The following is a 16,617-nucleotide window of genomic DNA, read 5'->3' on the forward strand; positions in this document are numbered from 1 at the left end:
TGAACATGGATTTGTGAAAATACTAGTGTATTCATTTTAGAAGTGTAATTATGGTGGATTTGTTCAATCCAATTTATTCTTCGGTATTAATTAAAACTATATAATCTTTTTACAAACAGAACACACACACACACACACACACACACACACACACACACACACACAGTCAGTGGAGTAAAGTATCAAGTGGAGTGCCGCAGGGGTCAGTGTTAGCCCCCATTATGTTCCAGGTATATGTAAACGATATACAGTATGGAGTGACCAGCTATATCAATTTATTTGCTGATGATGCCAAGTTGTTCAGAATAATTAAGACTGTTTGCTACTGCAGGAAGATATAGACAAAATTTATGAGTGGAGTAAGAAGTGGAAAATAGAATTCAACGCCAAGAAATGCCATGTAATAGAATTAGGATAGAGTATGAGAACACCAGTATGGACCTATTTGATGGGAGAGGAACAAATAATGAAGTCTAAAGAAGAAAAAGATCTGGGAGTGGTTATACAAGAAACGTTGAGCCCTGAAAAACTCATAAGTAAAATATTTGGAACAATGTATAGTTTGGCTAATATTACGGTGGCATTTCAATACCTGGACAAGGACATGATAAAAGAAAATTATTACGAGTATGATTTGTCCACAGTTGCAATATACAGCAGTGGGGTGGTCGCCGAGTTGAAAAAGTATATGAGAAAATTAGAACGGATTCAGAGGATAGCTACAAAGATAGTGCCAGAAATTAAGGATCTAACATATGAGGAAGGAAATGGGATTGCCAACCTTACAAGATAGAAGAGAAAGAGGGGATCTAATAATAATGTATAAAATAATTAATGGCATTGAAAAAGATAGACAAGCAAGACCTGGTGTTGGTGGCACATGAAGCTGGAAGGACAAGACATGCAAAGATCATGAAGAGACATTGTGTGAAGGATATTGGAAAATACAGTTTTCCACATGGAACGATGGAAAAATTAAATGCATTGAGTGATGAAGTTGTAACAACACATAATGTGTATAACTTAAAAAAAAAATAGATAAATGGAGATATGGAGATGACACTATGAGCCCTGCTCGAACCCTGTACAACCCAACTAGGTAAATACACACTCAGCTCATTTACCGGCTTCTGAACTATTCACTGAGACACAGCAGACCAGTGAGTTCAGAGATTGTTAAACGAGATAATTCTCAAACTTACTAAGGTCGACCATGACATTGCAATGTTCCCACAAGTCTGCATGGCTCCACAATATCCAACAAATGCCACACCATCGTCACCTGCCACTTAAAGATGCCCCTTCCACAAAATTACGCTATTTAATACAACAAAAGACACATAACACTGAGTGATTTAGGGTTTGTTAAATAGGTAGGTAGATAGATAGATAGATAGACAGATAGATTGATCCGTAAGGTAGAACGATAGATAGACAGATACATTGACCCGTAGCTGGTAATAGTGAACTAAGAGGAGATGGGTACGTGGCATTGAAACTACTGGCCGATGACAAATTCTGCTCAACTAGCTAGATGCTGTATAGAATTTTGTACATTACGTATACATGTCAGGAATGACATCAGTTTGTAGATCTCGTATGAAGGCAGAAAATATCCTTCTAAGCATTTCAAGAATAGTGTGGAGTGTGGACCTGGTACATCAATACATCTCTAAGGCTGAGTTACATTTATGGCAACCAAGGACTGTTAGCCTTATTCATCATTTTCCATTCCCTAAGACTGATTCACAATACACTTTAAATCCATGTAATATTCAGAATGCTTCTGGTATATGGTTACTATGAAGATGGGAGGAAATTTATTCGTGAAATATTTTATTTATTATATGCCCTTCATCAACTAACTCTTATTCTCTTAACATAATCTTTCTTCGTTACTGCTACACCTGGTCTTTCTCATGTCGAAAAAGAATGTTTACAATACGAGTATCACTGATGACCGGCTTGGGAACCGCAGATCTGTTAGAGTAATATCTGTGAAAATCACCATCTGCTGTCACGCGGCTAAGAGCGCCTTCTGCATCGTGCTATGAAGCAACAGGAATAACAAGGTTATCTCAAGGCAGCACATATTCGGGTGTGAAAGGGGCCCTCAACCACCGAACACAAATTTGTGTGCTGCGAGTGTTCTGCAGTCAATGGATGATGCTTACAGTAATTCCACCTGAATATATTGTTTCAGATTGTATGGTTCATATGAAACGCCCCATCTTTTTTTTACTTGATGTAGTCAGTATGTATAATACACCTCAAGTGTGTGTGACTGCATACACTGTATTATAACAAAAAATAACTTTCAATGTTTGCTTAAGTCTCGTATACACTATGCTGACGCGTTCGGGTATTGCACCAAGTAGTGATCGTATACACTCCGTAGAAAAGCGGAGCTGGTACGTGTCAACCTGAGTGTCCACTGCTTGAATATTATTATTATTTTTTTTCTTTCAATATCTTGAAATATTAGTTAGTTGCTTGAAAGCTTTAAAGACAAAAGAATGAATAAATCTTGAAAATTATTACCTTTCAAAAAAATATATATATATATATGAGAGAGAGAGAGAGAGAGAGAGAGAGAGAGAGAGAGAGAGAGAGAGAGAGAGACGGAGACGGAGACGTTTTACTGAGACATGGTTGTCTTTTTTTGTTTTTGTTTTTAGATTTTTGAAAACTTTTGCTGTTGCCTTAGCAAAAGGGTTCTCAAACTTTTGAACTCGTCGACCTAATGAAGTTTCAATATTTCTATCGACCCCGTATCTTTTACTTCGAAGAAAATAATTACGATGGCAAAATTCATGTGCAGTAGTAGTAGTAGTAGTAGTAGTAGTAGTAGTAGTAGTAGCAGAAGTAGTAGTAGTAGCAGTGATAGTAGTAGTAGTAGTTTCTTTTACATCAATGATGGGGGTCAAAGGAAAAAAAATAATAATAAAACGTCATTTACCACACCGAAAAGAAAAGGAACACGGTTTATTATAACCAAATCATAATCTAAAATATAGAATATCCAGATGGAAGCTTCAGTGATCCCTTCGACCCCAGCAGTAATTAACATTCACTGTCTCCATGGTTATTCAGCGATTCCCTTTCGATCTCCTGGATATTCATCGACACCTTTTCGACCCCTTAGATATTCATCGACCTCTTGTATGGTTCTTTCGATTCCTGTGGGTCGATATCGACCGCTTTCAGAACCACTGCCTTTGACATATCAAAAGCTTTTTATTAGAGTCTGTTCCAGTGAGAAGATAATGAAGTTTACTAGTAAAGAAATGGTATTCTACAGATTAAAGTTTTGATCTAATGCTAATGAAGAAATACTTGAGGGAAGTACTAGAACATTTAAGGTAGGTCCCAAGTGTGCGTGTGTGTGTGTGTGTGTGTGTGTGTGTGTGTGTGTGTGTGTGTGTGTGTGTGTGTGTGTGTGTGTGTGTGTGTTTATTTGCGTGCGTGTGCAAATTATAGTACAGTTTTTATGAAGGAATATTTAAAATACATGAAAACCATCATACTTGTAATAATTTTTATTTAACGTGTTATACTTTTATGATGGCAATGCTATACAGTTCATACTGTATTGGCAGTAATCCAATCCACAAAGTAGGCCACTTCCGTGTAGACTCCTGGGTAATTGGGGCGCGCACAGCCATAACCCCAAGACACAATGCCTGTAAGGTATCCCTTGCACACCATAGGACCACCAGAGTCCCCCTGGCAGGCGTCCTTTCCTCCCTCAGGATATCCAGCACAGATCATGGAATCCTCAATACCAGTGTAAGATGTTCTACATTCTTCATCAGACACAGTAGGAACATGAACCTTCTGTAGAATTGTAGCAGCACTTCCTCCCTCTGACAAAGCTCCCCATCCCGTAACAGTGCAATCAACGCCTACAAGGTTTTTTTCTTCTTGAAGACCTATGGGATTAACGTACTCGTCATAAACCATTGCTTCCGGAAAGTGAATGAGGGCGACGTCGTTAATGAGTAATACACTGTCAAAATGTGGATGGAGGATGATCTCATCCAGTTTTCGTGGCTGCTCGGAACCATCATTCACCTCCAGATAGTATTCACCTGCCACAGCCTGGAAAGAAATTAATCTCATTTAATATATTTTGAGTACATATGAAAGTAATTTTTGTGTTTCAAGTGGGGATTAAGTTATTGTAAATACCTGGACAATCCCTGGATTAGCCACATCATACTGTAGACAGTGACAAGCAGTGATGCCCCAGTGGTCATTATAAAGAGTACCACCACAGAAGTGCCATGGCTCAGTATACGAAGTGTCTTGAAGGCTAAGCTGGTACTGAATCTCGCCGTGAAGAGTGTCCTCACCGCCAACAATCCTGTTCAGTCCCCGACGGAAGGTGGGTTTCCGGGATGGAGTGGCTGTGGCAGAAAAAAATTACTGTTCGAAATATTGTTCGACAGGCATGAAGATCAATTGCATATTGCGGTTAATATATGAAAACACTGACCCAATGCCACGGTAACAAGCAGGCAGAGTACAAGAGTCTTCATGATTGCCCAAGATGGAGAAAAGTGTATCTGCCTGCGATGATAATTCTTCTTATATGTAATAGAGTGTCCAAAGGAATGATAAATATGCTTGTGGGAAAATTTCTCATCCTTTTCCTTGTCAAGAGATGCGATATGATGATGGGATTGTAGTGAACCACACTACTACTACTACTACTACTACTACTACTACTACTACTACTACTACTACTACTACTACTACCACTACTACTACTACTACTACTACTACTACTACTACTACTACTACTACTACTACTACTACTACTACTACTACTACTGGTGCTGCTGCTACTGCTACCACTACTACTACCACCACGCTAATCCGGCCCAGGTGTGGAACTACCTAAGCCGGGCCAGGTGCAGTGACCTGACCCCAGCTGGACGGTGTGAGGTCATGGGCCGGATGCTCAGCCAAGGACTCCCCAGTCAGCACCGAAACTCCGGGACATACCCACCACTCGACTCATCTCCGCTCGCCTTTGTGTACACTAATAAACAGCAGTAATGTACATCTCTAGTTTACCTCTCCATCCGTGTCTTGGCTAGTCAGAGAATACTACATTTGGTGACCCCGAGAGTGTAGCCTTGACGCGTGATGGAGCAGTGCAGTGCATTCAGTGACATATTGCGTGTGCCGCCCTTCACCTATGATGTCGAGGCCTGGTTCCTGCACCTCGAAGCTGTGTGGGCCGGCGCGGACCTCCCGGACCTCCAGCGATACCAGGCGGTTGTCCGGCCACTCCCCTCAGAAGTGGTCGCTCGTCTGTACAGTGTCCTCTCCAACCTGCCGGAGGCAGACAGGTATGGCGCCCTTAAGTCGGCCATCACGGGGGCTTTTGGGCAGTCCCGCGAAGCCTGTTTCGCCGCACTTGACTCAGCTCGGTATGACGGCGGCCACCCGTCGCCACTCCTGGCGAGGCAGGGTTCCCGTGGTCGGAGGAGATGGTGCGCCACAAACTCTCCTCTCTCCTGCCGCAGCCTGTCCGTCTCTAGCTGGCGGCTGCCCCACAGGCCCTCTCCTTGGAGGAATTTTCGGCCCTCGTAGACAGAGTGCACGAGGCCCACGTGGTGTCGCCCCCCCAGCAGACCCCCGCCCTGGCCTGCCTGTGCCGCGTCAACGCCGCGTCCCCGACGGACCAGCCACCCGCACCAGCGGAATATCACTCTCTCTCCACGTCCTCCAGCAACAGGCGGCGGTGACCTCTGGGACTCGCCGTAACCCACCCCTGGCTGCAGTGCCCAGCTCCACCGAGACCCGCCTTGCTTCGGTGGAGGCCTCCCTGCGGCCCCTGGAAGCTCTGCTCGCCCGCCCTCCTACCCAGACGGACGCTGGGGTCAGTTTCTACCACAGGCGTATCAGGGAGGAGGCACGCAGCTGCCGACCGCCATGTGCTTAGCCTTGCCAGGGAAACGGGGCGGGCAGGGGTCGCTAACACCATTGCCCGCCCCAGCTGTACAGCCTGCCCCGGGCCCCACGGAATCTGCACCGCCTCCGCCACTGGCCCCGCAGTGTTCCATGACGCGCCCGCGTCCCCTGGACGGCCTACTGTCGCCCACACGTCTTCCCCGACAGCGAAGCAGCGGTCCCGGAATGGCCGGGCCCCGTCTCCTCCACCATCACGTCTGCAGCCTACTGGTGGCCGGGCTTCCGCGCAGCCCACCCATCTGCGAGTCTCAGCTGAGCGCGCCCCTTTGCAGCCTTCGGTCGGCGCCAGGCACCCCTACTGGTCCGCTCCTCCGCAGCTCGCGGAGGGTTTTGCCTCGGTCCCTCCGCCGGGGCCCCGTCAGCCCACTCCCAGCTCTTCTGACTCCCCTGCGCCGTCACCTCCGCCGCAGCACCCAAAGTGGTGTCCCGCCAGCCAGCGCCCTCTTTCTCTGGGTAAGAGACATTTGCTCCGGGGCCCGTTTTCTGGTGGATTCCGGGGCAGAGGTGAGTGTGGTTCCGGCAGCGGACACTGACCGCCGCGCCCAACCCCGTACGGCGTACGACCTCCTGGCCGCCAACCGCACCCCGATCGCGACGTATGGGACCCAGACGCGTCGCGTGGCCCTCCTGCCCGGCAGCCGTTTCCCGTGGGCATTTGTGGTGGCGGACGTGGAGCAGGCAATCCTGGGGATGGATTTTCTCGCTGCTCACGACCTCCTGGTGGATCCACGCCGCAGATGCCTCCTACACCAGCCCTCGGCCACTATCATCCACGCGGAGCCCTGCGCGCAGCCGACGCCGTCCTCACCACCCTCCGCCAAGCGACGCAGTTCGAGGCCTGTGCTTCGCTCGGCCCCGGCGGCTGCCCCCGGAACGTCTTCACGCTGCGCGCAAGGAGTTTGACCTCATGCTGGAGGAAGGCATTGTGCGCCCGTCTGTCAGCAACTGGGCGTCGCCACTTCACATGGTGCCCAAGGCCCAGGATGGAGAATGGCGGGCTTGAGGGGATTACAGGGCCCTTAACGCCATGACCCGCCCCGACAGATACCCCATCCCCCACGTGCTGGACTTCCACACCAAGCTCCATGGCAAGTCTATCTTCTCGAAGATCGACCTCCAGCGGGCGTTCCACCAGATTCCTGTGGCAGAGGACGACGTTCCGAAGACCGCGGTGATTACGCCCTTCGGATTGTTCGAATACCCCTTTATGAAATTCGGTCTTCGCAACGCCGCCCAGACCTTCCAGCGGTTCATGGACAGGGTTCTGAGAGGGTTGGACTTCGTCGTCGTTTACATCGATGACATTCTCATCGCGTCCTCCTCGCCTCAGCAGCATGCAGTCCACCTGCGGCAGGTGCTTAGTCACCTTCAGGACCACGGCCTCAAACTCCACCCTCAGAAGTGCGTGTTGGGCGTTCCGTCCGTGGAGTTTCTGGGCCACAAGGTGAGTGCGGAGGGTCTGGAGCCCCTCCCCCAGAAGGAGGCAGCCATTGAGGATTTCCTGCGCCCCACGACCGTCAGGAAATTCAGGGAATTCCTGAGGGAGCTCTTGGCAGTGTACGAGGCCGTGCGTCACTTTCGCCACTTCCTGGAGGGCCGTGAGTTCCACGTGCTCATCTCTGAGTTCACCACGGACCTCAGGCACATTCAGGGGGAGGAAAACACAGTGGCTGATGTTCTCTCCCGTGGCGACGCTCCCTCCCGCACGGTCGCCGCCCTGTCTCGTTCTACACCTTTGGACTACGAAGCGGTGGCGGCAGCGCAAGAGGACGACCTGGAGGTATAGGCACTGCTAGAGGGGCCCACATCACTGCAGCTCGTTCAGCAGCAGCTCCCCGACTCTCCACGGCAACTCTGGTGCGATGTGTCGTGCGGGCAGGCACGCTCATATGTGCCGCGGCCGTTCCGCCAGCAGATCTTCCGCCACTACCACTCTCTCAACCATCCTGCCATTTTGGTGACGCACCGCATCATCAGCAGGCAGGCGGTCTGGCCAAGAATGAGGAAGGAAGTTAAAGAGTGGGTCCGTACCTGCCTTCCTTGCCAGGCCGCCAAGACTCACCGCCACACCCGCACGCCACTGCAGACCATCCCCACACCCACGGAACGCTTCCACACAGTTCACACAGATCTGGTTGGTCCCCTTCCACGTTGCCGCGGCCACCGGTACCTCCTCACCTGTGTAGACCGGACCACACGCTGGGGTACCGCGATTCCGATGCCTGACAGCACGGCGGAGTGTACGGCCGCCCACTTCCTCTCAGGGTGGGTGTCAAACTTCGGGGCGCCGGTCACCATTATCACCGACCAGGGGGTGCAGTTCGAGTCTCACGCCTAGGTTGAGCTCATGGCCTTCCTAGGCACGTCGCGCCAACGCACCACAGCCTATCACCCCCAGGCCAACGTCACCCTCGAGATTAAGGGCCGTCCGTACGTCGCTTCCTGGGACCGGGTGAAGGCGGCTCACCTGACCCCTGCTCCGCCAACGGCGCCGCCCCTGCTCCCACAGCAGCACCTTCTCCCCGTGGCGGAACTCTTACGCCTTCCTCACCCCAGGGAGGTGGTACCGTGCTGCCTGCCGCCGCGGGGCGGCACCGCGGGGATCCCCTCCTAGTCGGGGCCGGCGTCCTCACCTCGCCCCCTGGCAGACCTGGAGCCGCCGGCAAGCCCCCAACCACCACCACCCACCCCGCCTGTCTCCCACCCCCCATCTCCTCCTCCTGTCACTTCTCCCACGTCATCACCCGCTTTGGCAGGTTAAGCCAACCCCCTATTTTTTTCCAGGCCTCCCAGAGGCTCCTGGCTGCTCCCCTTATGCCTCGTTTTTTTTTTTTTTTTTTCTTCTTTGGGGGAGGGGGGGAACTGTACTGAACCACACTACTACTACTACTACTACTACTACTACTACTACTACTACTACTACTACTGCTGCCACTACTACCACCACCTCGCTGATCCGGCCCAGGTGTAGAACTACCTAAGCCGGGCCAGGTGCAGTGACCGGACCCCAGCTGGATGGTGTGAGGTCACGGGCCGGATGCTCAGCCGAGGACTCCCCATTCAGCACCGAAACTCCAGGACATACGCACCGCTCGACTGATCTCCGCTCGCCTTTGTGTACACTAATAAACAGCAGTAATGTACATCTCTAGTTTACCTCTCCACCCGTGTCTTGGCTAGTCAGAGAATACTACAGAATTTTAACGTTTTTTTTCTTAACACACAGTGAAAGCTTGCGTGCTATTGTAGTATCTGTATATTTATTACACATCAATTACAAGAACAAAGCTTCGTGGAAACTTTCGATAAATGCTTTAATTTTTTTGCCAGTATTGAAATTTTCTTGTTTCAATCCTTGCGTGTCATTCCTTATCTTTTTATGTAAAAAAAAAAAAAAGTTTTTTTTAGCGCTAAATCTTTCGTCCAGGCACCACAGTAGATAGACAGTAAGCTATGTAAAAATCATAATTGTAATAATAATGATAACAACAATAATAATAATGATAAGAATAATAATTATAACAACTATAATAATAATAACAATAATGATGATGATAATAATAATAATATTGAAAATAATAATAATAATAATAATAATGATAATAATAATGATAATGATAATAATAATAATAATGATAATAAAAATAACAATAATAATAAAAATATTAATGTCAGTAATAATAATTATAGTAATAATAACCATTATGATGATTATAATAACAATGACAATGCTACTACTACTAGTATTAATAATAATAAGAACAAGAAGAACAATAACAAATATAATAATGAAAAATATAGTAATAATAATAACCATAATATACTACTACAACTATTCTAACTATTACTACTACTACTGCTACTACTATTACTACTACTACTACTACTAATAATAATAACAAACATCATTATCATCATAATAATAATAATAACAATAATGATAATAATAATAATTATTATTATTATTATTATTATTATTATTATTATTATTATTATTATTATTATTATTATTACTATATGAATAATAGTAATGTTAATTTAAATTATATATAATAATAAATTAAATGTTACAATAACATTTAAGAAACAATTGTTTTAATTTATTTTCTAGGATAGAAGGTACTTTGATGTTTTAATGTTTTCCAGCAACTGTTTCCATTGTTTGGCTCCTCTAGCTGTGAAATAGTTTTAGGTGTAAGTTGTTCTAAATAGCGGAAGTTTTAGATCATATGGTCTAGGGGTATTACGGTTGCTTTTTTTATTTACCGTGAATATAATGCCTTGTTAATAATGATATTAGTTTCCAGAGCTATGTTGTTATGTAGTTTTAGTAATTTAAGGTCTTTAAATAAGGGATCAGTGTGAGCAGAGCGATGACTGTATGGCATGACACGAAGGAGAGAGAGAGAGAGAGAGAGAGAGAGAGGCAGCAAATGTTATCATTGCTTGTTTCACGTTTCTCTCAGATTGTATCCATGGTGTCAGCAAAGACAGTTAGTTATATTTCTTCACACTGATGAGAATGTAAATTATTATGTGCGTCACTGCCTGCGACGAGGGGACAAGCGCCAAAAGTAAACAACTGAGATAATCGCGTATAAAGTTAAGCTTAGTTTTTCGTAGGCAGTTCACCATCGCTTTACTTTTCTTCGCTAGTACACCCTAGAGGCCTAGACTAAGAATATACGGATAGGTGTTATATTCTCCTTAAAGGCTACGTTTACTTGACTTTTGCATGATATTGGTCTTATTTCGCTACGTTGAATAATTAAAGAGTTATTAAATCGGGAATGCCAGTGTGTAAAACAGGAAATAATTCATGACTTTTTAGTTTTAAAATGGCCCCAGAAACCTTAGGATAAAGACAGCCTATTAACATGCAGCATCTCTTAATATTTAATCAAGGACAGACTCAATCTCTTTAGTACGACGCTCAGTTATAAGAATTTTAGTGATTCCTGCTGGATCAGTTTCCCGGTCTTGGCTGCCCCGACTCTCAAAGGATGGACAACGCTGCCAAGCGTACGATACTTTCCGCTTTTTTCTCTCTCTCTCGCAAGCCTTGTCTGTAATGAGAAAGTCGACGAGAGCAACGTAAATTTACTACACAGCCTCAACGCAGCTGGGCTGCGGGAACTAATCTCTCTCTCTCTCTCTCTCTCTCTCTCTCTCTCTCTCTCTCTCTCTCTCTCTCAGCAAAATACTGTATGATGAGCATGAGGTAGAGAAAGAAAGTGACAGAGAGTCAGGATAGAACGGATTTGGAGAAAAAAGGCAGGACAGTAGAGATGTGGCACCACTGGGGGAGTTCCCGCCGACCGCACCCAACCATCCACCGCTCCTTGCCTGAATTGCCATATGACACCTCTATAGAAGGGCTATTGTATCTCACTTAACAATTATTATATATAAATTCCTTGGCAGAGTATTGGCTGCATCATCTCGTTATTTTTTTTCATTGCCATAAAAAAAAACCTTGTGAATCTTTTTTTTTTCCGATTATATCATCCTTATGGTACAAAACACTTGTGGTAACTTTCACAAGTGAAAATAATTGTGTGAGTAGAAACCTTATAAAAAAGTGGTTCAGAATGGGGAATATTGAAACAACCTTGAGTTTTCCATTAATTATAATTTTAATCAGAGAAACAAACAAATATGGTATTCCTGTGCGTTGCTATCATCGTCCAGTCCTCGAAGTGGTTCAACTATAGTCCGACACAAATATGAAGGCCGCTGAGGGGAGAGACCTATCGGGGATTCCCCGATTGCGGCTTCGCCAAACGTCGCAGCCCCAATTATAGGATTAACACTGAAGTGTGGAGAAACGCCCATCTCTCCCGCTCTCTCTCTCTCTCTCTCTGTGGCTTGTTACTACTTCCTCCTGTTTCTTATTACTATATAGTTCTCTCATGCACGTTTGTATGTGTGTGTGTGTGTGTGAGTGTGTAATCCTGCTTGCGTGAGTTTTTCAACAGTTTACGTATTGGTTTTCCTGTGACGCGACACACACACACTCTCTCTCTCTCTCTCTCTCTCTCTAAAATAGACAAGTAGCGTTGCATCTTTTTTGTTGTTTTATTTTACTCTTTTTCCACACCACCCATGAGGTAAGAGTTAAGGTGCGTTTTTTTTTATAGAGGTTTTACCCTGTAGGCATAATCCTCTCTCAGCTATTTAATCAGACAGTTCTCCGTCAGAAGTGTCCTCCACATTGATAATAAAAGAATCCTCTAAGCAGAACTTGTTGACGCTGTAAATAATTAATTTCTCTTGACTATGAAGGTTGCGAGTACCGCGGACGAGATATTCTCCTTCCATCCTGAGCGACAGGGAGGGGAGGAGTGACTCGATTTGACCTGGGGATTATCAGCGGTCAGGGAGGTTGACCTCACCCATGTCCAACCTTGAAAAGTAGCACCGCTGGAGAGCAGTGGTGCTACATTTTGTGGTATCTATACAAAATTATTGTCTTCATTACACTAAAGCAATATTCAAAGCTCTCTATACATCCTTATTAGAAATTTAGAGGAATACACTTTCATGACGGTTCATTAAGATGTAAGTTAATAATGAGATCGAAACATGTGCTACGATGCTTGGCGGAGCCGCAGCCGGGGAATCCCCGTTAGGTCTCGCCCCTCAGCGGCCTTCATATTTGACTATAGCATCAGTGATATTGTGTGTGTACTGCTGTGGCAGGGCCATAGATCATCACCAGCTATCTGAAAATATAAAACAAAAAAATAATAGAAATGATGATGATGATGATAATAATAATAATAATAATAATAATAATAATAATAATATTATTATTATTATTATTATTATTATTATTATTATCATCATTATTATTATCATTATAAGAATATACTAAAATAATAATGATGGTAACAATACTACTGCTACTACTACTACTAATAATAATAATAATAATACAAAAAATAAAGAACAAGACGAAGTGGATGTAATAGTAGTAGTAGTAGTAGTAGTAATAATATAGTAGTAAAGACAGTATATTAGTAGTAGTAGTAGTAATATAGTAGTACAGTTATTATTATTATTATTATTATTATTATTATTATTATTATTATTATTATTATTAGTAGCAGCAGTAGTAGTAGTAGCAGCAGTAGTAGTAGTAGTAGTAGTAGTAGTACCAGCATAGTAGTAATATAGTAGTAGTAGTGGCTGTAGTAGTAGCAGTAGTAGTAGTAATTCTAGCAATAATAATGATAATAATAACAATAATGATAATAATAATAATAATAATAATAATAATAATAATAATAATAATAATAATAATAATAATAATAATAATAATAAAATTGTAATAGTAATAATAATATTAAAAATAATAATAATAATAATAATAATAATAATAATAATAATAATAATAATAATAATAGTAATAATAATAAAATAATAGTTAAATAAATAAATTGACTAAAACCAATTATTGGTTTCAAAGAGTTAATGACATAACTTAATGATACACTAGATTTTGTATGAAGACAGTATTGCACTTATTATTTTCTTCACGATAAAAACATCAATTTACCTTGTTAATCAAATTCAAATAAATCGTTGTCTGCATCCAGTTCCGTGTCTTTCTCATTTGGTGTAGGCAGTAGACTTGCAGCAACCTGGCTCTTCTGGTGTGAAAGTAGTTCTTTGATATAGGGGTAGTTTTCTGCTTCGATGGAAGAAAGAAACAAATATGGTATTCCTGTGTTTTACAATCCTCGTAGTGGTTCAAAGTGTAGGCTGCCTTAGCAAGGGCATCAACTCTGTCGTGGTGAGCAAGATTGACGTGAGAAGGAACCCACATAAATTTGATGGTAATACCCCTGGCATGCCCCAAAGTCAAGAGAGACAGAACAGAGTTTACAAGAGCAGGGAACTGTGGGGTGCCGCTTGAAAGGGCCCCGAGAGCAGACTGAGAGTCACAGATAATGACTGCACTCAGCCCGCGCCGACACAGAAAGCGGGCTGCATCCAGAATGCCACAAAGCTCGCAGTAGGTGGAGGAGGACGAATCTGGAAGACGCCGGCCCACCCAGCCTCCAAGAAGAGCATCCATATCAGTGAAGACAGCAAATCCTGCCTGGCCATTGGACTGCACGGAACCGTCAGCATAGATGGAGCGAGGCATGGGAAGGGAGGCCAGTACCGCGGCAACAGACTCCAGTACCAGTTACCGGTGGAGTGCAGGAAGAGCAGCAGTGGTAGTCGGGGTGTAGTGAACGTCAGGTACGATCAACCGCCAGGGTAGGGGACCAGGCTCCTCCTCCTCCTCTTCTTCGGGGATGTCGACGGCCAGGTCACGAAGCACCGAGGTGACAGTCTTGAGGAGGAGTCTACCACCAGACTGAAGAGGAGGCAGGCGAGAGGGGCGAGGTAAGACACGTCTCACAACCTGTGAGTAGTGAGGCGCCAGCTGCGGAGAGTAAAGGCATTTAGCAGTGAAGCGGGTGAAAATGTAGAGAATTCTATCATAGAGAGGAGGGAGATAAAGTTCAGTCTGCATGTTGGCAACTCTTGTGGATAATGAACAACCAAGAATGGTACGCATGGCGTTATTTTGAAACACCTCCAGAGGTTGTAAACAAGACATGAGAAGTTGTATAAGAGCTGGGAAGAGATAATCCACCACAGAACGAATGAAAGACATAGATGGTCCTAGCAACCGGAATAGAGATGCCAGTAGCATTATAAGTCAGCCACTGAAGAGGTGTAAGGCGCCTCTGCAGGCGAGTGACGAGATCCTGAGGGGCCGCTGCACTGCTCCGGGGGAGAACGAAGAATGTGAACTGGAGCCCCAAGGTAAAGGTACTGCCGACAGAGAGGAATGACACGTGCACCAAGAGAGAACTGAGGAAGCAAGGCTGGACTGATGGTAGTAGAGATTCATGCATGCAAACATTAAAAAGAAATGGACTCAGTACCCCACCTTGTGGCGTACTGAGACATAAATCTTTATAGGAGCTATAAGCACCACGGAAAAAAAACCCGGGAAGACCTGTGACGAAGATATACCCGTATCCACTGTAGGAATATATATATATATATATATATATATATATATATATATATATATATATATATATATATATATATGATATATATATATATATATATATATATATATATATATATATATATATATATATATATATATATATATATATATATATATATATATATATATATATATATATATATATATATATATATATATATATATATATATATATATATATATATATATATATATATATATATATATATATATATATATATATATATATATATATATATATATATATATATATATATATATATATATATGAATATATATATATATATATATATATATATATATATATATATATATATATATATATATATATATATATATATATATATTACGGGTTTGCAGTACTGCCACACGGCTGCGGTTAGCTGCAACAGCTCACTAGACTGTTATCCTGGCAAAATCGCCAGCTTAGTTCCGGTCAGTAGTGGGAATTATAAAACACTCCACAGAGTCCCCACTACTATAACTCACAGCCGACGTAACCCTCAGGTTCTTTCAAGGTCGCCAACAGTGTATAATTTCCCCCACTGTAAAGGAATCTCCTCAGCAACTCCTTCCCCTCTTGTACCCAACCAAGTAGAATTTATAAATGGTAGATGTTATGTGTAACAGGGCGAGGCCTTAATACCCCCTAGAGAAACCGCCCACAAGGACAATTCCACCCACTTCTCTATGAAGTATTAATGCCTCTCCACGCCTTGTCCACAGACTGTGATAACTCACAGACTGGACAACACGCAGTATATATATATATACTATACTATCCTACTACAACAAGTGCTTACTAACACCTGTTAGACTGACATCCCTGGCCTACTACTACTGCAATATATGATGTGTACAGCACATCCGGTGATGTACACACAAGCCCAGACACCACCTACGGGTGACACCAGCTATACACGAGTCCAAATACTCGTCGCAGACAAGTCTGGCGGACGACAACTACGCACTACTGGCCGACATGAAGCCTCTCAGCATTCAATAGTGTGCGTGGCTACTACCACTACAATACAGTTTACTACTGAAACTATACAAAAGATGGTGGGGGCACACAGCCACCCAACAAAACACACTGGTGACCACAGCCACCAACAGCAACAACGGGACGAAACAATAACGCGTCCCTCCGCGTCGCCACACCTGAGTGGACGAACGCACAACAGGAAATGCAGCCCCAACCGGCTACACTTTCCTCAGGACAACAAGCCCGTTGTCCTACACAGCCACGGTCTACCCAGTAGCAAGCCAGCTACTCAACAGGAGGCACAACTCCCAGACCAATGACTAGCGAGTAACAAGAACAGCCCAGCAACACGTGTCTCTACCCTGTGCCAGAAACCAAGAGCGCACGTGTCTACCTCCGCTGAAGACTGGCTGGTTACTATAAACAGTATACTACTGATACTACACAACAGATGGTGGGGCACACAGCCGCCCACTCAAACACACTGGTGACCACGGCCACCAACAAAACAAACAGGACGAGACAAAACGTGTCTCTCCTCGCGCCACACCACGAGTGGACGAAC

The 16,617-nt window shown here is 44.2% G+C and overlaps 2 protein-coding genes across 2 annotated transcripts; both read right to left on the reverse strand.

Annotated features, from left to right (window-relative positions):
• Positions 1-3,526: 3,526 nt before the first annotated feature.
• On the reverse strand, positions 3,527-4,632 carry LOC123517632 (trypsin-1-like). Its single transcript, XM_045277931.1, has 3 exons — positions 4,499-4,632; positions 4,192-4,409; positions 3,527-4,101 (listed from the first exon to the last, which is right to left on the reverse strand). The coding sequence occupies exons 1-3, from the start codon at positions 4,539-4,541 to the stop codon at positions 3,583-3,585; spliced, it is 780 nt and encodes a 259-aa protein (XP_045133866.1). The 5' UTR covers positions 4,542-4,632; the 3' UTR covers positions 3,527-3,582.
• A 7,918-nt stretch (positions 4,633-12,550) lies between these two features.
• On the reverse strand, positions 12,551-14,488 carry LOC123517580. Its single transcript, XM_045277838.1, has 2 exons — positions 13,547-14,488; positions 12,551-12,710 (listed from the first exon to the last, which is right to left on the reverse strand). The coding sequence occupies exons 1-2, from the start codon at positions 14,138-14,140 to the stop codon at positions 12,648-12,650; spliced, it is 657 nt and encodes a 218-aa protein (XP_045133773.1). The 5' UTR covers positions 14,141-14,488; the 3' UTR covers positions 12,551-12,647.
• Positions 14,489-16,617: the final 2,129 nt, after the last annotated feature.

Source organism: Portunus trituberculatus, chromosome 42, assembly GCF_017591435.1.
Source record: "Portunus trituberculatus isolate SZX2019 chromosome 42, ASM1759143v1, whole genome shotgun sequence".
NCBI lineage: Eukaryota > Metazoa > Arthropoda > Malacostraca > Decapoda > Portunidae > Portunus > Portunus trituberculatus.